The sequence below is a fragment of the Botrytis porri genome (genome assembly GCF_014898465.1).
Source record: "Botrytis porri strain MUCL 3234 chromosome Unknown BPOR_014, whole genome shotgun sequence".
NCBI classification, from domain to species: domain Eukaryota; kingdom Fungi; phylum Ascomycota; class Leotiomycetes; order Helotiales; family Sclerotiniaceae; genus Botrytis; species Botrytis porri.
The window spans coordinates 655,892-675,958 of NW_024066088.1; the positions used below are offsets into that span (position 1 = coordinate 655,892).

General features: G+C 42.0%; 7 protein-coding genes across 7 annotated transcripts; 3 read left to right on the forward strand and 4 right to left on the reverse strand.

Annotated features, from left to right (window-relative positions):
* Positions 1-1,054: 1,054 nt before the first annotated feature.
* Positions 1,055-2,026, forward strand: EAF01_009566 (uncharacterized protein; the record flags this gene model as incomplete). The annotated part of the gene is made up of 2 exons (XM_038917822.1): positions 1,055-1,138; positions 1,394-2,026. The coding sequence occupies 2 exons, from the start codon at positions 1,055-1,057 to the stop codon at positions 2,024-2,026; spliced, it is 717 nt and encodes a 238-aa protein (XP_038766631.1).
* Positions 2,027-2,803: 777 nt separating this feature from the next.
* Positions 2,804-4,489, reverse strand: EAF01_009567 (uncharacterized protein; the record flags this gene model as incomplete). The annotated part of the gene is made up of 5 exons (XM_038917823.1): positions 2,804-3,818; positions 3,869-3,936; positions 3,983-4,063; positions 4,125-4,342; positions 4,399-4,489. The coding sequence occupies 5 exons, from the start codon at positions 4,487-4,489 to the stop codon at positions 2,804-2,806; spliced, it is 1,473 nt and encodes a 490-aa protein (XP_038766632.1).
* Positions 4,490-7,403: 2,914 nt separating this feature from the next.
* Positions 7,404-8,510, forward strand: EAF01_009568 (uncharacterized protein; the record flags this gene model as incomplete). The annotated part of the gene is made up of 2 exons (XM_038917824.1): positions 7,404-7,646; positions 7,749-8,510. The coding sequence occupies 2 exons, from the start codon at positions 7,404-7,406 to the stop codon at positions 8,508-8,510; spliced, it is 1,005 nt and encodes a 334-aa protein (XP_038766633.1).
* Positions 8,511-9,735: 1,225 nt separating this feature from the next.
* EAF01_009569 (uncharacterized protein) lies at positions 9,736-12,120 on the reverse strand (the record flags this gene model as incomplete). The annotated part of the gene is made up of 1 exon (XM_038917825.1): positions 9,736-12,120. The coding sequence occupies one exon, from the start codon at positions 12,118-12,120 to the stop codon at positions 9,736-9,738; it is 2,385 nt and encodes a 794-aa protein (XP_038766634.1).
* Positions 12,121-14,033: 1,913 nt separating this feature from the next.
* On the reverse strand, positions 14,034-16,511 carry EAF01_009570 (uncharacterized protein). Its single transcript, XM_038917826.1, has 7 exons — positions 16,258-16,511; positions 16,063-16,185; positions 15,932-16,012; positions 15,732-15,885; positions 15,567-15,679; positions 15,186-15,520; positions 14,034-15,138 (listed from the first exon to the last, which is right to left on the reverse strand). The coding sequence occupies exons 1-7, from the start codon at positions 16,339-16,341 to the stop codon at positions 14,151-14,153; spliced, it is 1,878 nt and encodes a 625-aa protein (XP_038766635.1). The 5' UTR covers positions 16,342-16,511; the 3' UTR covers positions 14,034-14,150.
* A 560-nt stretch (positions 16,512-17,071) lies between these two features.
* Positions 17,072-17,883, forward strand: EAF01_009571 (uncharacterized protein; the record flags this gene model as incomplete). The annotated part of the gene is made up of 2 exons (XM_038917827.1): positions 17,072-17,726; positions 17,795-17,883. The coding sequence occupies 2 exons, from the start codon at positions 17,072-17,074 to the stop codon at positions 17,881-17,883; spliced, it is 744 nt and encodes a 247-aa protein (XP_038766636.1).
* A 528-nt stretch (positions 17,884-18,411) lies between these two features.
* Positions 18,412-19,136, reverse strand: EAF01_009572 (uncharacterized protein; the record flags this gene model as incomplete). Its single annotated transcript, XM_038917828.1, has 3 exons — positions 18,412-18,567; positions 18,817-18,927; positions 19,071-19,136. 3 exons carry the CDS (start codon positions 19,134-19,136, stop codon positions 18,412-18,414), a joined length of 333 nt encoding a protein of 110 aa, XP_038766637.1.
* Positions 19,137-20,067: the final 931 nt, after the last annotated feature.

Sequence of the window (20,067 nt, forward strand, 5' to 3'; positions counted from 1 at the left end):
TGGTTGATAAGGTTACTGGAGGGATGAATGATGATAATCATGATGGGTCTGGCAGTGAGATAAATAAATACCTAAATGGGTAGGGATTGGAATCTGTAGGCCGTAGCGGGACATTGATATACCGTACTGGATGTTACCTACCGTGTGTTAACGAAGTCGCTGGTTCACGAGTGGAACGGAATGGATATCAAAATCAAGAAAGACATCGTACCTCCTCGTACCTCCTCGTACCTCAAATCGTGATTGCAGTAGCAACGAATCCATCCATCCATCCATCCATCCATTCATCCATCTATCCCATCAAGAGAATCCTAAATTCTCATGGCTTTTTCCAACTACCCAAATGAATCATGACTTACCTACTCGAGCTATGTTCCGGCTTCCCATCGCACAGTCCTCCCAAGCAACCCCCTTGAGTAAAATAACCTTTCTAAGTTAACCTATCAAACCTTCCTAAAAACCCCTCAAGCTACCTACCTACCCTACTACCTAATCACAAATCACAATAACCAGACCCTTAACCTCCCCCTCCCCCCCAAACCCAATCCATGCTTCCAGCTTCCAGCTTCCTATTCCATCCAACCATCAACCAAAACAATCTACTATTCTATATATAAAACTTGCGTGATATGATGATGATATGATATGACGGAACAAGTGCAGCTCTCTTCCCTGACCTGATCATCATATCACATTTCCCCGCACAGCTAGGCGTGCTAGGGTAGCTTTTTGTATTCGGGGGAGAGTTTAAAAGGTTCCTATCTGGACTCTGATGCTATTGTTTTCAATACAATTCCATTTCTGTTTTTGTTTTTGTTTTGGTGGTTATCGTTTTCGTTTTTTTTATTTAAATAAATCTATTGATTCATTTACTGCTTTTTGATCAAGTGAGTGAGTGATTGATTGATTGATTGACTTTTAATCCAACGAATAATCTTAGAAGGTGCAATTCATGACATCAAGATAAACAAATCCATCACGAAGTACCAAATACATTGCAAGATCACCAAAAGAATTCTCGAAATCTCAATACAATAATAAGATCATCATCAAAATGAAGTTCTCAACCTCTTTCTCCATCGCCGGTACCTTGATCGCCGTATCGGCACAGAATTTCGGTGCTGAACCGGCTTGTGCTGTAAGTTTTCTTGGGTATTTCTTCTTCCTCTCGATTTATACTCACCACTCTTAATCTATGTTATCTTCTTTCCTCTCCTTTCGCACTCTTTCCCCTCTCAACTCATACTCATCACTCTCCATCTATCTTATCTTCTTTCCTCTCCATCCACACTCTCCATCTCTTCTATCTTCTTTCCTTTCGCTTCCCCCTCGACACTTTTCCCCTCCCCTCCATCCACACCCCTCCCCCACTAACCCTCTCCCCCACCCCCAGGTCTCCTGCCTCCAAAGCGCCATCTCCGTCGCCGGCTGCGACGCCACCGACCAATCCTGCCAATGCGGCACCGCCCAAGCCGCGATCCAAACCGCCGTAACCCCCTGTCTGATCTCAGCCTGTGACGTGGCCGAGCTCGCCTCCGCCGCCAGCGTCGGTTTCGCACTCTGCTCCGCATTCAGCGCCTCGGCCACCGCCGTCACCGGAAGCGTCACCACGCAAGCCCTCGCATCGTCGAATCCCGGCGGCCTCGCAAGTTCCACAACAGCAGATGCAAGCGCGACAGGAAGTGCATTGAGCTCGAGTAATCCAGGTGGCGTGGTGAGTATCCTCACCAATACGAGCGTATCGTCGACGGCAAGCGCCACGGGTTCGCCATTGACATCGTCGAATCCGGGTGGAGCAATTAGTTCGGCGGTTTCTTCGGCAGCGAGCTCAGTTAGTTCCGTTGTTTCTTCGGCTTCTAGCTCGGCTAGTGCAGCGATCTCTTCAGCTTTAAGCTCGGCTTCTGCATCTGCTTCTGCATCTGCAAGTTCACCCGCTTCGGTGACAACAAACGCGGCGCCTACCATGGGCGTTCAGATGGTGGGAGGATTGATGGGTGCGGTTTTGGGTGTCGTTGCTATCCTGTAGAGGCTGGAGGGTTGATGTCAAATCAAAAGGAGAGTGATTTGTGAGGATGGAAGAACTAGACGCTGCGGACGTGAAGATTTGCTATGATATGATGAAACAGGTTGGGCGGTATTTTAGCGTGGCCATTCAGTGAAACCAATGAATGAATGTATGAGTGGATTAGTTTTTCGATGAAATCTTTCAAGACTTGATAGAGTCGACAATAATTTTTATTGCACTTGAATTTGAAGAAAATGGTTCTTAGCCCGTTGAACGCGCAACACAAAGATGATCTCAAGATTTGATCTTTCAGCCATTTACTGGACTTTGCACTTCACATCAGATCACGTAAAAACAATCACCATGTCATGTCAATCAAAAAAGCCCTTCAAGATTTCTGTAATTCCATTGAATTGTATGTCCGCCGACTATCGAAGAAAGCAATCTGTGTCTTCCTCAATACATACCAACTGCATGATGTAATACTACAATGGCATATCCATCCAACACAGAGCAAAGCTCGCAAAAATGTGTATCCCGCGAAATCTTTTCAAAGGCCGTCCAAATCATCAACTTAAAAAACGGAAAGAAATATCAAATAGCACAAGCAACTTTTCAGCCCGCCATTTCGTTTCGATAAATGAAATATCCATGAGTGAGATTTCAATCATCTTTGGACCAAGATCTAGGAAGATTTCAACTACTTTCCTTTAGATCCATCTTGTCTGGGAAGAATTCAGCTACCCCCTAACAGACTAGATGTGGTTCAAATTAGATATCATCTCATCCTCTCTTCATTTATGCGGAAACGTCATTTCTAGCCTTCTTAGATTGACTTTCAGCAACCTCATCCAACTTGCGCTTCTCAGGAACACCAGCAATCTCAGCTTCCTTCTTGGCCAACAAAACCTTCTCCTCTTCAGTCATGTTTGGCAAAAGCTCAACAGCCTTACCAGTCTTGGTTTGTCTGTGGAAAGCACGAATGATTGAATCCGCATCATCAACTGCGATGGATCGAATGTCGGCAAGGGCCTTGATCTTCGCGGTACACTCCTTGTATTGTTCATCAGACATCTCGATGTTCAATTGGTTGGCACGAGACTTGATAGCGTTCCATCCAGTAAGTCTAGATGCGAAGTGAACGTATCTGGTCATACCGAAATCGGCTGGGTTGATGATTTCGTAGGTAGATGGGTTGTTGAGGATAGCCTTGGCATGAATACCAGCCTTGTGAGTGAAAGCACTGAAACCAGTGATGTAGTTGTTGAAAGGAATGTTAACTTCGACAGCTTGTGCGACCAAATCTTCAATATCCTTGAGCTTGTGGAGTTTGTACTTGCCCATGACATATTCACGGTCCGCGACAATCATACGAGCCATCAATCCACCGAGAGGGGTAATACCGTTCCTCTCACCAATACCCAAAACGGAGGTATCGATGTGAGTAGCACCAGCTTCCAAAGCGCAGTATGCGTTTGCGATGGCGCAACCAGTATCATTGTGGAAATGTGTTTCGATATCACAGCTAACGACACCACGAAGGGTTCTGATCAAATCGTAAACTTGTCTTGGTGAAGCGCATCCAACGGTATCAGCAATACCAACACGGTTAACACCAATCTTGTCAACAGTGGAGTAAATTGAAAGGAGATCGACGAGGTTTGATCGGAAAGAATCTTCGGAAGAGAATCTAATTTCGATGCCGTGTGACTTGACGAATTCGATAACTTCAATTGCGGTGTTCTTGATGTAGGTCATATCCTTTCCATGGGAATGTTCCATAAGATAAGACGAGGTACCGATAACGACATCACTGAGACATGTTAGAGGTGATAATTCTGCGGGGGGAATAATTAAACTTACACTCCATCAACACCAGTCTGTACTGCGATTCTTGCATCATCCATATGACATCTGATATGAGTAAGGATCTATGAGAGTTAGTATGAATTTCCGTGTGCGGAGACTGGTACCAACCTTAGCCTTCAATCCCAACTTGCAAATAGCTTCACAATCAGCTCTTGATTGTTCCGAAGCAGCTGGTGAAGTTAATTCGATCTGCGAGCTTTGTATTAGTATAATATACCTCATAGAACCCTACAAAGGACAATTGACTCACGTAGTCAACACCGAAATCATCCAAAGCCTTGGCAATTTCAATCTTCTTCTCGGTATCAAAGAAAGCATTGGCGAATTGTTCACCTTCTCTCAAAGTACTTTCGATGATCTTGAAACTTGAGATATTGCTGAGGAAATCGCCGACCGGTTGATATGGGTTATCTCTCTTGGCTGGATGTGGGTTCTTCTTGGTCTCAATGGCTGTGTATCCTGGGTGAGCTAGAATTGATGAGTTAGTGTTGGTATCGACCTGAGAGACTGAGAGGTGAGCGCACTACCGTTTGATCCATTGGAAGTGGTGCCATTGCCATTAGCATGAGCGGCAATAGTTTCTAAAGCCTGCTCTGGCTCACAGGAAGGACACATTGTGAAGGTATTGAAAAGTTTTGGGTTGTTGGTTGGCGTTGGGGGATGGAGAAGAAAGAGAAAAAGTGTGGAATTGTGTTTGCTTGATGCTCAAAGGAATTGAATTCTTCTTCTTAAGATGGGTAGAATATGGTTAGACAATCGAAGGACTATATGTAGATGAAAAACCAAGGTTGGTAATGCTCAATTGATATGTTAACAAAGTGAATTGATTCAAGCGGGAGAGAGAAGACCGAAAATTTCTCATGTAGCAGAAGGTATTTATGCTTTCCAAGGAAAATCTTTCGAATGAGGTATGACTCTGACTCTGACTCTTGACTGACGCTCTTACGCTCTTCTTTTTCTTTTTTGTTGGTGAATTTAGGGTTATGCAGATACATAAGAATACATATTTGATGCATAAAAGGTTTTCCAATTTTCACACTTCACCTGTTGTGACGAGCGAGATCGGACCACTAGATTCTCATTCGTCAGTAACAGTTGATTGTCGTCACGTGCGATAAGCATTCAGCATTTTCTCATTTTCTCATTGGGGGGAAGTAGGTGTAAGTCCCACTTTTCACATGAAAATTCTTGGCACCTTGTGGAACAATCATTTCTTAGTCAGCATTTTCAAAAATCCATCAGTGGGTGACGGACTTCACGGAATAGTTTGTAAGTAAAGTACAATCCTATATCAAAAAGATTGATTTTGATAATTCAATTATAATTCGTTTCTTCTATAAATCCATTTGAAATTAAAATATTTAATTCATAAATATAAGAATTCTATATAGTATAAAAGTTGAATTAAAAAAAAAAGAAAAAAGAAAACTTTTATAATTAAATACATAATCTCTCATCGAAATTTCTAATAAGAAATATAATATTAAGCTTTTTGAATTCAAGTTTCAAGTTTTATCAATTTCTCTTTGAATATATTATATTAAGATATTAATTTGAAGAATATTTAATACATTATTGAATTTTAATTGAATTTTGAAATTGATAAATTGTAGTGTGAAATTGTGCTTTCTTCTTAAGTGTCCCGTGAGTTCGTGCACCCACTAGTGATTCCAAAAATTGAAGAAAATGCCTGGGTTATGTAGCAGCACGACGCACCTGTCTCAATCATGTTGTTGCATTAATGGTGTGTTGGGATAGCCGGTGAAGTCGGTGAAGTCGGTGAATGCTTGAAAGCTTATACCCCAGGCACGTGCTAGATATGCTTGAATGTTGAACCCTTTTAAAATGCCTCGAAAGTATTTAAGGTTTGCCACTTCACTGCCTTCAATGCTTCGTTGCATCATTGTCATTGCTGTAGGAAGATGAAGCTATATAATAAGTTGTATGAAGCTGCATAAAGCGAGGTGCCGTACATTTCTTAGTCTTTAACTCAGGTATTGTTGACCAGAAAGCTCTTTCCATATTTTATCCCATTGCATTCATTGCACAACATTTCGGTACAAGTTTGATGATAACAATCATAATATATATCGTCCTTCCTCCTCTTCTCCTTTTGGGACTTATCACACTGCACAACTCTTTTTTTCCTAGCTCGGTGCCTCGACAAGAAATCACTGGGAACCTGAAGGTCATGATTGGTAGCAAACACGTATCGGGACCTAGTTTCCAGTGGGTGGGAGCTTGCGTTATCCCAATTGATTAGATGGTGCTCCGTCGAGGTGGCCGACCAGAGTGTTGGTAGTTCATCGTGTTACCAGGTCGCCATCGTCGATATTGCAAAACTTCCACCACAGGTCGGGTCAATCATGATTATCGTCTCAGCCAGCCAAAACTGTATACGCCTGTCGACGGTGGCCGATTCACTTCTCTTTCACCTATCTCTAGCGACCAACCATACCTCAATTTAAACTCGACTTGATGTGCATCGTCCTATGCGTGTCTCGGAGTTTGTTGTTCTTACCATTCCAAGTCTGACTCCAAGTCTGACTCCAATTGATATTTCGTTGAAATCTCCCACCGTCCATTTCAGATGGGTCACACAAGAGATGAGGAGACAACCCACCGTCAATGCAGGTATGCGTATCCGTCAATATGCATGGCATGCGAATGCATGGTTGATTCTCTTGGCTCCTAGACTTGGTTTTATTTGACAGAGAGGCAGGAGAGACGTTTCAATTTGAGAATCTGCTGCATTAAATTGTCTAGATCCATTGGACTTGATGTCCAGTTACGAGTGGCTTATCAATGATAAGGCCAAGCCAGATGGCAAAACAAAAAGCAAGTGCTGTTCATCCGAAAATTAGATTCTTACGTTCTAGATTTAGGTACCTCAGGTCTTTCTGAAACTTCAGAGAAGGCTTGGGAGAAGTCTTCAGGAGAGCATAGCAATCAATGACAGTGCTATTTTTGTACCAATTTCATCATCGTTCCTGATGGCGCTTCATGTCGTTTTTGTTCCGAATCTTGCTTCAACTGCATCAGTTTCAGCCTTGCTGTAGATGATCCCTACCAATAACATGTACGAACGATCTATCTATCTTCTTTGACATGAATGAATGAAATGGGTTCAAGAAGGATTTAACCTTAAAAATTGGATCTGGAAGGGCTAAGTCGAATAGTCTTGTTCACTTCTACGATGGAACCAATCACAGTCATCAGTTTGCTTACCTCATAGCTGACATAATCATACTTGTCGATATTATTGGCATGACCGTGTTGTTGTCGTATACGTCGCACTCGCAATTGTCCGCGATGCCGACAATTACATTTCCTCCACTATTGCACTGCCTGGTGTTGGAAGTATTAAAGGCATTTGGAAGCCGTTCAAGTTGAGATAGTTAAGCTGCAGTCATTGTTCCAAACATTCTCCTCTCTTTCATTCTCGTTGTTTCTTCAACTTAAAGTAACTTTTATTGCTTCCCTCCCCTCCTTTCCCCTCCTTAGCCCTCGCTTCACAACCAATACCAAAATGTCAAATTTAACTCACTCCGATGGAATTGGTGGTGGTTACGGCAATGCGACTTTAATCAAGAACCCAGAGTTGTGTACACTTACCACTTGTGATCTTTCCTTGTCGAGTTTCGAGTATCGGCCGACGGTGGTTGGAAATGCCCTATTCGCCGGTTTATTCGGGGTATTCTGCATTGCACAAGTGGCTCTAGGGATTAAGTACAAAACATGGGGATATACGCTTGGCATCATTCTTGGATTGGTATGTTCTACACTTGTCAACTTCCTTCCAACAGTTTAAACAGGAGTCTACATAAATACAAACGAAGTTTAAGATCACTAGACTAACTTTCTCGTCTACCAGCTTCTCGAAATTATGGGTTATATCGCCAGAGTTCTCATTAATATCTATCCTTTCAACAACGATTACTTCCTAATGTATCTCATAACCCTAACTATTGCCCCTGCTTTCCTCACCGCAGGAATTTACCTTTGTCTATCTCGAATCGTTATTGTTTACGGCAAAGAAATCTCTCGCTTCAGACCGGGAACATATACCATCATCTTCTGTACCTGCGATATTATCTCCCTCGTGCTCCAAGCCGCTGGTGGCGCCATTGCTTCAACTGCCGATACACTCGACGACAAAGATTTGGGCAAAAATATCATGTTAGCAGGTCTCGCTTTCCAAGTCTTTTCTCTCGTCCTCTTCGCTATCCTCTGCGCTGAATTCGCATGGAGAGTTCGCTGCGCAGATGGACATTGGAATGCTCGCTACTACGAACTCGTTTCTTCCACTCTCTTCAAATCTTTCCTCGGCGGACTTTTCCTCGCGACAGTCACAATCCTTATTCGTTCCATCTACAGGTGTATAGAACTATCGGGTGGCTTCAATGGGCCTCTTTTCATCGGCCATGAGGTTGAATACATGATTTTGGAACCTGTGATGATTACTATTGCGGTTGCGGCCCTTACGATATTGCATCCTGGAATTGCGATGAAAGGGGCGTGGTTGGAAGCAAACTTTAAATTTAGAAGTAAGCACGAAGGAATGGAACAATTAAAGAGAGTGAGTGCTGGAAGTGACATTGAATTGGAGACTGGAAAGGTGTTTACGAGGGACTGAGAGAATGGATGGTTGTTCATGGGTAGATGGGTCGATAGGTTCATGGGTCGACGGACAGTCTCGATACATTATGAAAATTATGTCTTTTTTTCCTCTTGGATATACAATTTTGGTTTGGGTAAAGGAAGACTTTGCATTTGTTTTTACCTTTTTAGGAGTTTTGAAGATGGGATGGTGGCAACGAAGGAGCTCAGGAACATTTACCACGGTAGACGCATATTCTTGTTCATTATAGATACTACATTTTAAATTTTACTTAGATTATTATTAGATAGTGATACCATTTCATTTATGTATTTTAGAGTCAATCATCAACTTTTATAGAAATGTACGCGGAATCTCATGTTCATGATTTATCTTTTCCATCTCGTTCAATGTTTTTGTGACAAGGAGGAAGTAATTAATTACGCGATGGATACATTCCATTGATAGGATGGGAGGGATTATCTGTTTTTCTCTGCTCGTCATCTAAACCACCCGCTCGACATGAGTTGTGATCATGGCAATTGTACATAAAGACCGTATATTTTTTCCGCATTTAGCATGCATGCATGAATGAATGAATATCGAGCAGTAGTAAATGCATAAATAAGAACAGGAACTCGAGACGATTTCAAATTCAATCTCTCCAGGTCCGTGGAATATATATATATATACCCTTTGAGTGATCTGAAAAAAACTTCACTATACCAGTACAGTCAGTACTCGGTTCGAATTTTGGTTTGGCTATCGGCTAATCACGATCTATATCATGTTCTAGGAGGGAAGACGTTTTTCTTGACTAGGTATACACAAAAGTCAATAAGGATAGAAAAATGAGATGAGTGAAATAATATATACCGTACCGTATCGTATCTGATTACTTCCCGGCGTTTCTCGGAAATGTAGCATCACAAAAGGATTTCTCGATAGACGTACATACACTTGGGGATGGATATGTTAAAACCATAGGAAATTAAAATTACTCTTTACAAATCTCTAAACATATCAATTCGCCATGCCTTCCTTTCCTTTCCTTTCCTTTCCTTTGATTCAACCCGTTCTTTGTCTCTAATGCATGTCCACTAAATCCATACGCTATGCTATGCTATGCTATGCTATACCATGCTATGCCTAAGTACGTACGCATGTACGTATGTACGTATGTATGTAATATCCATATCTATCTGTCGATCCATCAATCATAAAGTCATTTCGCACCCCTCTCAAAAGAAAGATCCAGCTTTCAAATTCTTCTCGGCGGAACTCCCCATCCAGATGATTTCTCATCCTCCCCTTCCAAATGTCCATAACTACTCGTCGCTCTCCTCTGCACATCATCCGCCTCCCACAATTCTTGAGTCTTCTCATCTCTGACCCACGGTCCCCGATTCATGTTAACTCTTCCTGCAGGAACCACTCCCAATCGCTCTCTCGGCGCAATCGAAGCTTCGTATTTGGGCGCCGGGGCACCATTATACGGAAGATCATCTGAAGCACCATCACCTCCTCCAAATGGCATTCGTGTTATCGGATCTCCACCTGCTCTCATGTGTTCCTGATGCCAACCGTCGTTTCCGCTGGTACCGAATTTCTCCTGTGAGATCTCCGGCAAGTGATGATGAGGAGCTTCGACATCGTTATTGCGATAAAGTGTATTCGGTGCTGAACCACCTTCCGCGCGCGATTTATCTCTTCCACACATGCCAATTATCACACGGACTAATCCGACAAAAACGATGATGAAATAGACAATAACAAGCGAGGTAGAAATGAGAGCCTCTTGTCTTATAACAGCTTCTAATTTCTTTCCCACCTTCACTACTGCGTTTGTAATTTCATCTGTGGTGCTCGTAGCAGGGTTGGCGAGGAAATTGTCGTCTGCGGTTGAATTTGAGAGAGAGGCAGCTGCACCGAGTGAAAAGACGTCTGGTTGGAATTCGGGGAATTCTACATGAGCGTGATCACTAACCCATGTAAGACCCTTTTCGATACCCGCAATTTTGAGTCCGACTAAACATTCAAAGACACCCATAATAGGTTTGTAGAGGATAGTACCACCAAATGTGACATTAAGAGCATTGGTCATCTCATCAGTGAAAACATTCAAGGTCTCGTTGATAGCTCCTGTTGTCGTATTAACCCATCCAAAAACATTGTGGTTGATTTCCGTGTTCGTATTATTGATGACAGAATTGGCCCCTAAAGTCCAAGATTCCGATGCGTTATTCAATGCTTTGACGACATGTTCTGCAAAGTCTCCAACTTCGGCTGCGAGCGCCGGGATTTCTTTTTCGAGGGTTTTTAAGATGATGTATTGACACAGACAGGTAAAAAGTCCTGCCAACCCCAGAGCCAAAACAAAAAGTGCTGGGATAGATGTAGCATATGCGATGAACCATCTTGCCAAGATTTGATTCTTTTGGCTCTTGAACCTCCTTGAAAGCTTGAGACCGAATTGTGAGGTATAGGGACGATGGGCTTGATAGAGAATATCCAACTCATTAGTATAGTTTCGACTTTTGAGTAAAGCGGCTCGTCTTTGCATACTGCGCCAACCCCAAATTTCGCGGTAGGCCATGGGAATACAAACGAGGATTGCAGCGATGATGAGAACGATGAGCATAATTTTCTTGGCGGTATCGAGGGTCTTGACGAGACCGACAAAAAAGTCTTGAATGGCGGTGTTGTCGGAGCAAAATGTCAGTGCTTTCTTTTGAGGAACTGGAAAGACGGAATCATCGAACTTGTAAGCGATCATTGATTCATTCACGAGTTTCTTTACCTCTTCGAATGGAAGTTTGATGATGTTGTCCGTGAAGTTTTGGACTTGGTCGAATGTAGGAAGGGATGCGTTGAGTTTGGCGAGATCGGCATCCATGGTTGTAGGATCAATTTGAATGGAATTGAGTTTGCTGATCTCACTACTCAAGTCGATTGATGGCGGTGAGGTACTACTTCCAAAGATGCCACCGATGTTGATCTTTGACAAGAAGCCATTGAGATCATCTTCGAATGATTTGAGTCCAGATGACAAGTCGCCGGTGATGGCCTCGATAGACTTATTCATGAAAGCTCCAACATCTTCGATCATTTGTATGGCGACTTGAAGACTCCCGGTGATAGCCAAGGTGATGAGACACATATATGTTGAGGTCATCATATGAATGACGAAGAGAACGATCTCTTCGACGCCAGTGAGACTCATGTAAAGCATTTGCATCATACCATTAACAGCTTTTGTAATACCAGCAGCGGCCATACTGTTCACACCTTGGGAGAGATAATGGGGCATAGAAGCCATTGCACTTCCGACATTCTCAACACTACTACAAGCTGATAATGCTTCGGTCTTAGCTGATGCGATATCTCCCTTGATGCCGGCCAAAGAAATTAAAAGCCGCACGATGATAAGTAGTAAGAGAATGGTCCATCTGTTGATCCATGTCTGTGATAAGCGGGCTCGAAGACCGAGGTATGGTGTATAGTAGTCATCGGCAGGTGTGGCATTTACATTTCGATGGACACCGTAAGGGTGCATCTCGTGGCCGCTGTCGATGGAAGAATCGTTTGAGGGGGCGTGAGAATGTTGGATCTTCTGAGAAGCTATGTAGCCTCTAAAAGCATCCATCTTAGCAATATATCTTGTATCGAATTATCTCCAGGGTAAAATTGCGTGATGGGGGTTTGCAGTGATGCAGTGTGGTCTTTGCAATTTCTGCAAGCTGATGGTTGAGTTGATCTTGAGTGAAAGGAAAGTTTGAAATATTGAAAAGAAAGTTAAAAGCCTCTTGGAAGGGACTGAATGTGTTGTAGGCAGTACCAAAGTCGACTCGACTACAGAACTTAAGGTTGTGATGAAGAAGGGATATTGTGAATAATTAATGAGTGTATTAAGGAGTCACAATAGAGAACCTTGCTCTATTGTTTCTATTGTTGATTCCCGAAGATGTCAGAAGCGAGAAATTAATTATACTATTGTAATGACAATAGAGAAAAAGAGAAATGTAAAGTGAATAATTTTTGATATTGGCACCGGGGAGAAAGAAAGGAGGGGAGGAATGAGCAATTTGGCGAGAACGTATACTTAATACAACAATACACAAAGAAAACATGCAACTCACAAGTACCACGAGTATTAACCAAACAAATTATTTTGAGAATCAAGAAGTTGAAACAAAGAACAACGACGAATAATGCTTTGTTTCGGATTCACAATAAGATTAGCAGTTATGGTCATTCGTTGATCCACTGAAGAATTCGAAGAGCGATGTTTAATATCTGGTTCGTCCTCCGTGACTGTGTTTTTCTTGGTAGAAGCGTGATTCCAAATGAGGGAGGTTGACTGGGGTGAATTAGGCGCCTCTCCTCGTTAAACGTCTAATGACCAGTAGATGAATAATTCACTGTATGACTGATGCAATAGTGAAGATTTGGAAGAGGAAATTAGGTAAGACTAATGAATTCCAAAATAACTCTGGTGGATACAGTTCAGGTGAGAAATTTGTTCCAGTTCCTGTGATACTTCAAAAGGATTGGTATGTGTTGACTGCCCAGATCGTCTGCTTTCCCCGTACAGCTTCGGTTTCGGTTTCGTTATTCTCGATGAAGATCGATACTGTGTTATTGATTTGTAACGTATGGATATCCTCGAATTCCAAAATAATGGATCTTGATCGTATATCTTAATAGAATGAAGTTGTCTATGCTATGGTGAACAAAAATGGTGAGAAGCGGTGCGAACTTTGAAGCCATTTTTCCTTATTGAAAAGTTACCTCTCTAGCCACATGAAAGTTCCTTCTCCATTTGTAACATGCTATACCAGTAATGTCAGTATAACCGCTCATGTTTCTGCTTCTCGAACTCTCTTGCTGTAACTCATCATTTATCGTGTGAAGTCACGACTTTGCAAACCAGAAACTCAGCCACCCAATGACCATATTAATATTAACCTGAGGTCCAAAGTAAATCAGAGACATACTTCAGAGAGGATCCATCCCAAGACCACAACAAAGGCCTCTTTCTTTCGTATCTTTCGTATCTTGCGCATCCTCAAACCTCCTCATAATGCATATAATGAGTATATTTAGCTGCGTCCTCAAAATCTCAAAGGATGCAAGGATATCCAGTGAAGACAAAAAGATAAAAAGGGAAGGGTGTCAAAAGCGACAAATCGGAACTCGTGACCCTTCACTTCTGGCCTGGAGACGCTAAAACAATATTGCATGAACCCCCACCGGTAGATAAGCCCAGCAACATCCAGCCACTTGATGGGTTACACATCTGAATAGAGTACAATTATAGTATACTTCCCAGTAGGTAGTACCATGTTTTCGTATTTGAACCGCATTATCAGATCTCATTGGTTTGAAGTACCCCCTCGTTTGTCGCTGTGCCATACATTGTGGATTGGTTTGATCCATTCATACTATCCACCACGGCATTGGGCGTTTAGAAGGGTCATGGAGAAAGACAGTCAGCTACTTCGTATGCTATACATATGCATGCTTGTTATTTGGGGCAGGGTTGAGTGTGGATGGTCAGAAAGTTTAATTGAAGGTATCATTTCACTAAGGTTTTGAGGATTAAAATTACATGAGTATGTATACACAAGGTAAATCGTTGAATTAATATACAATCCGTGGTGTCTTCCCTCAAGATTAAATCTCACTAACAAGAACTTTAACATCTGCCACAGCAGTCCTAGCCATCTTCTTCAAAAACGTCTTCTCATCTGCTTCTCTATATCTTTCCCACCCATCCAGTCCCTCTTTGGCTTGAATGCTCAACGTTTCGTACCCTTGCTTGATTACCCCCGCAACTTGTGCGCTTGTAAGATGTTTCCTCTTTCCAGTTGATCCGTCTGTGAGCAACTGATTATAGTGCGTAGTGACACTGATCAGTGTATCTATTGAACTCTTCGGCCGTTTCCCAAGATTGTAGTTATCTCGGAATTTCACCAGTACCTCCCCAGTTTCTACCAATTTATAAAACAGATCGTCGTATGCCGCAGGACTGGGCAAGAATGCTTCTCCGGCGGACAATGATAACGCAATGAGGTTGACCACGTCATCGAGAAGTATTTCGATGTTTAGGAGGTTCTTCAAGTCGGTTGTATAAGTGGTAAGGAATCTCACGAGTGCAAGTAGAGATCGGAATAGTTCAGACCAGTGGTACGTGAGGCGTGTTCGAGATCGTGACAGGTGTGAGATGATGCGTAAGATGATTCCTACACATAGAATATAGAGATCCACATCTAGTCTCTTTCGGAGGTTATGATTTATGCCATCAATCGCAACATCCAACAAATAAGCGGCGAATATCCTATCGGCGCGAACCAAAGGTAAAAATGGCTGTCTTTGCCGACACAATCGAACTGGCATTTTGCTTTCCTCGCTGCATATCTTTTTGCATAGTACTTGATCTTCAATCAATATTCGGAGAACGATGAGGTTGGTACGCGCATAGAAACCGGTTCGAGAGGATAGATGCGCATGTTGAAGTATGTATGAGGTATATGAAAGATAGGCACTGAGGGGGTGTTCGACTCCTTTCTCCACGGGTATCGAGACGAAATTGAAGCAAAATAGCTTGTTCGCATGCGCAAAGTCGTACGTAGCTAATAGAACAGCTGCTTCGCTGCCAGGTCTATGAAACTGTTAGTATGATTTAACATGAGCACCGCCTTAACCTACAATTTTGAGAACATCTCCTTCGCAGCATCTGGATCAAGTGCTGGAGTCGCTGGTTTAGAACCCGGAGCAATTGCTCCCAACCCTATCATACTCAAAGTGCTCCCAATTGACCACCCTTCCGGTATATCATCCTGAATCGCAATATATTTCGCCCTGGATGTCGTACATGCATGGCCCACCGAGCGAATTATCTTTTGTATAGTTCCTTCATTAACAAAATCATCAAGTCGTAATCTGTAAGGGTTTTGAAATTCGAATTTGTTGTAATTAACTAAGAGTCCTAGAAGAGTGAATGGTTCGAATGTGAGTGAAGTGGTATCTGAATCTTGAATAAACTACAGACGTCAGTTTAGTTGGGATGCGCGGAAAGGGAGATCATACTTTCATGAGAGAAGGGAAAAGGTCCCGATGGGTGAAATAAGAAAGTAAACTGGTTTGATATGCGCCTGATGTCACCGATAATGCTGCTTCAATAGCTTTGCGGCGTATATCCACTGGGTAACGATTGTCAGTGATATCCTCCCTGCTTCTGAGTGGTATACCTACAATTCCTCCCTGTTCGAATTGTGACATCTAATGCTGCAACAAAATCTGTAAATATCGCATCTACATGATCTAAGCCTGCAAGAACACTTATGATATCCGAACTTGGATTTGTGTATTTCTTTGAAAGGACTGCTGCTAAGAAGGCTGTGATGGTCTAAAATGGTCAGCCTCGTCAAACAAACCATGGGGAATTATCATACATCAAGCGCATGTGCATCTGCTGGATGATTTCCTGCCTTTATACATCCTACTGCCCTTGAAAAGAGTTGTCTAGTTTGTATCTACCCTAATCAGTATTGGCTCACAGGTATTCCTCTACGTTCCCTCATACCTGAAGATGCAGCAAATCGTCCGCACTAAATTGATTTAAAATAGTTTGCAATGTGGCTTTATTCGGTCGCAACAAGAAGAATTCCTTCCAAAACCCTTCCGATTTATCAGGGTCGTCTTCATCCTATTTGTTCATCAGTATGAGCATATTGCGACACGGCACTCTATGAAATGCGCATCATCAGTCCAAACCCACCTTGAATAGAGCTTCGTACAACTCTACAATCTTTTGCTGGAAGACTTCAGGGCGAGCTTGTTGAGTAAGAGGAGATGGCTCCATACTTCATGGCAGTAATTGATATATCCTCAATTCAAAAGGGGGGGGGAGGAGAGACGAGAGAATATGAATAGTTCGAGGATATTTTTCCTTGTGTTGCAAATGATGGAATATCTTTAATTAAAATTATTATGGATGTGCTCTGGCCTTACCTCTCCTTACGTAGTCAGTCAAAAAGCCCCAGATTTAGGAATGGGTTAGGTATGGGTTGTGGGTTATGTTATGTGGTAGCTTTCGGAGCCGGCGGCCGATAAGTGTACAGCACTAATCATTAAGGGGTATAGTGTATTTCCGATGAACTTTGTGGCTTCTCATTGGACGATCAAACTTTCTTTGAGAAGACCGGGTTTTTGGGCAGCAGAGCCCTTCCTTGGATTTGGATGTTAAGGTAACAGTCTCATTTTCCTCCTCCCAATACCTCAAAAGGGTCTTGTGTCATTCCATATGAATGTATGTCTATCATTTGTGATTCACCGGTACTGTCTTTGAATTGCTTACAATATATCCATTATCATTGGTTCGGTAAAATTATAATCCGACTCCGACCTGAGCCGAACTGAACCTGTGTGAGCCCATGATTTCTAAGAACAGGCTAGGTAGGAACTTGGAGGACTTCAAGAATACTACAAATGTGATTAACAACCCTTTCCACAACATCTTGAAACCTTCAATACACCATCCTTCAACCTAATACTTTGACTTCAATATATCGATAGTCAGATCTCCCTTCAAGATGTCTTTACAAAGAGCCGTTGCTCCTCTGACATCATCAGCGCCCATCATTCTCAGATTTGCCTTTGCCTCATCACAACCATCGGCCCCTCTACGACAATGTTCACACATCATTCGTCAATTCTCATCTTCCCGAGTCGCAGGCGCTGAAGCAAAACGCAAGATGCAAACCAGTACCTGGCAAACATATACTCTCTCTACCCCTCCGCCACCACCATCAGCCCGCGAAGCTGCTCTTCCGGAAACGTCCATTACTGGAGACATTCCACAAGTTCACGATACTCGCCCACCTTCGATCGCTGTCACCGAAGCAGAAGCCCAAAAGTCAAAGCCGGTAAAGAAGAGACGACAATTCAACTTTGTTCCTCTTAAGAAGACCATCACCCTTACCCCACGAGCCGTCGAAGTCTTGCGCGATCTGAGCAACCAACCTGAAGCCAAACTCATCAAAATTAGTGTCGCAGCACGTGGATGCAGTGGTTCGGCATATGACTTGAAATATGTTGAGAAGGGTGCCCTCAGCGATATCGTTCATGAGCAGGATGGTGTCAAAGTTCTCATTGATCCAACCGCACAGCTCAAGATTATCGGTAGCACAATGGATTGGGTCGAGGATAGACTAAGCGCAAAGTTCGTTTTCGATAATCCAAATATCGGTAAGTTTCACTATATCTTTTCTTCAATGTCAGCTCATGTGTTGAGCATTCCGACTAACAATGCACAGACAAATCTTGTGGATGTGGTGAATCATTTATGACGAAAGACGAATCAGCAGCACGAGAGGCAGAGAAGAGAGCTTCCAAGGGTTTATAATTGATGATACGATAGATACGACAGTACTAGAATCTGTGATATAATGGGAATAAGCAAAGGCATGCATTGGTTGGCGTTTAGTTGGCGTTGGATGGGACCGATTTGCGTAAAAGCACGCTCCGGAGGCATACTTTTTCGGATTGGCAATTAGGGGCAGCGATACCTCACTGGCAGGATAGACTTTGCATATAGTTGTACAGCATACCGATACTTAATGCAAACAAACTTTCATGACAGTAATGAATTTTTGTCAAATGTTTCTTGCTTTTAATAGTATTTAGCACTTTCATCTCTTCCGCTTCAATTCTTCCATTTCAATTATTAGCATCCATATCACATTTCCATCACCATCATCCCCTACTCTCTACAACCAATACCCCCTATACCCCCTATACCCCCTATCCCCCCTATCCCTCCTATCTCTCCTATCCCTCCTATCCCTCCTATCCCTCCTATCCCTCCTATCCCTCCTATCCCTCCTATCCCCCCCATTCCATCCCTCTACTTCCACGCCCCTAACTCCGCTCTCTAGAAAACACCCATCTCATAATCCACAACTCTAACATTCTGCACTATCCCCGCCGCTTTCTTGCCAAATTCTCGATGTGCTGGATCTTCATTCACATAGTAATCTCGATCGGCGCTGGATGCAAAATGAAATACAAAGCCATGAGAGAAACCGCCCTTAGAGGAGGTGTATTAGTAGGTGAGGTTTGGATAATGTTTGGAAATGGGGAGGGAGATGAGGTATGCAGGAAAAGAAAGGAGAGAAGATGGAGGGGGGGGATTATGAAATTAGACGAGTGAGACAAAGGATTTTTGTAAAAAAAAAAAAAGTAAGGGATCGTAGGTATAGTATAGAATGGTGCTTATAACAATGAGATGTAATGAGATAAGATGTAATATAACACAAAAGACAGGGTGTAACACTACTTGATGGCCCTCTGGCGAATTATCCCTCCCCCCAGAAGATTCTAAAATATATGGTTTTTGGGACTCTGGATGTATGCAGAGGGTTGAGAGAGAGAGCATGTGTTTGCATAGCTTTTGTTTTGGGTTTTGTTAGCTAGTTGAGGTTTGGAGAGAGGAGGGGGATGGATGGGTTGGGATGGGAGGGGAGGTGTGATCATGTCACTTAGGTAGGGTAGGCGGGGTCAAGGGGGGGAGGAAAGGGGAGTTTATCATACTTCGTCAATTTGATCTTTGTGAGTGGAGGGCTTGAATTCGAAGAGAACGATGTGGACAAGAACCATGGTTGTGATGGGTGCAATTCAAATAAAGGTAGACTTAATGGCGAGAAGAGAGAATGTTTTGGGAGTGGGTAGGAGTTGAGTGCATTCCGGAATATCGATATTGATAACTCGGCCTCTTGGAGGGGTTGGTGGGGAATTCAGGATGTGATTGGTTGATATGTGAAGATTAGTAAGGGGAATAAAGTGGAGTACATAACTTAATTGTAGTAATGTAACGTGATGTTTATTATTCATTTATGTTCGATAGCTAGGCGAATTATTCATTGCGCGCCGAAAGAGATCGTATGAGATCATCTAGACAGCTTGCTATACTTGGGACAAATAGCTCGATCGTACTATGAGCAAACGAAAATAGTCTATAATCTACATCCTCACTGTTTATTTTGTATTTTGTAATAGTATGTACATAACTTCTCCTTAAGACTATTTACTACTACTTTTATTACTATAAAAACTTTATTTGCTTTTTCATTAACGTAGTTTATTAGTGAGTGAGTTATATTAGTGAATGAGTCATTTGAAAATACATTAAAATTAGGCCTTTTTAATATTCTTATCTTAATAACTAATTATTATTTTGAAAGAAGAAAAGAATTTTTAATAATAATAAAAAATCAGCTTTTTATAAATCTAGTTTTTCTATAAATATTCCTATTATAATCTAAAAAAAATAGAAATTATTATAATTTTCGTTATCAAAAAGTTATTTTTATAAAAATTATTATAATAATTAAAAAAATAAATAAATAACTAGATTTTTATAATATTTATATTATTAAATTTCAATATTTTCAGATTTTTTTCAGATTATATTATTAAATAAAGAAAAAGAAAGAAAATGTATGATTATGTACAGATGAATTTTATATATAAAATAAGATGACTCATTTATTAATATAATCCGCTCACTAATAAACTACGTTAGTCTTAA

What these genes read in the sequence shown, in the direction of transcription:
- EAF01_009570 (XM_038917826.1), bottom strand. Translation starts at nt 16,341, where the DNA reads ATGGAGCCATCTCCTCTTACTCAACAAGCTCGCCCTGAAGTCTTCCAG. An exon ending in AATTCGAACAGGGAGGAATT is followed by an intron (nt 15,680 to 15,731) that starts GTAGGTATACCA and finishes ATCGTTACCCAG; the next exon opens with TGGATATACGCCGCAAAGCT. An exon ending in TTTTCCCTTCTCTCATGAAA is followed by an intron (nt 15,521 to 15,566) that starts GTATGATCTCCC and finishes TGACGTCTGTAG; the next exon opens with TTTATTCAAGATTCAGATAC.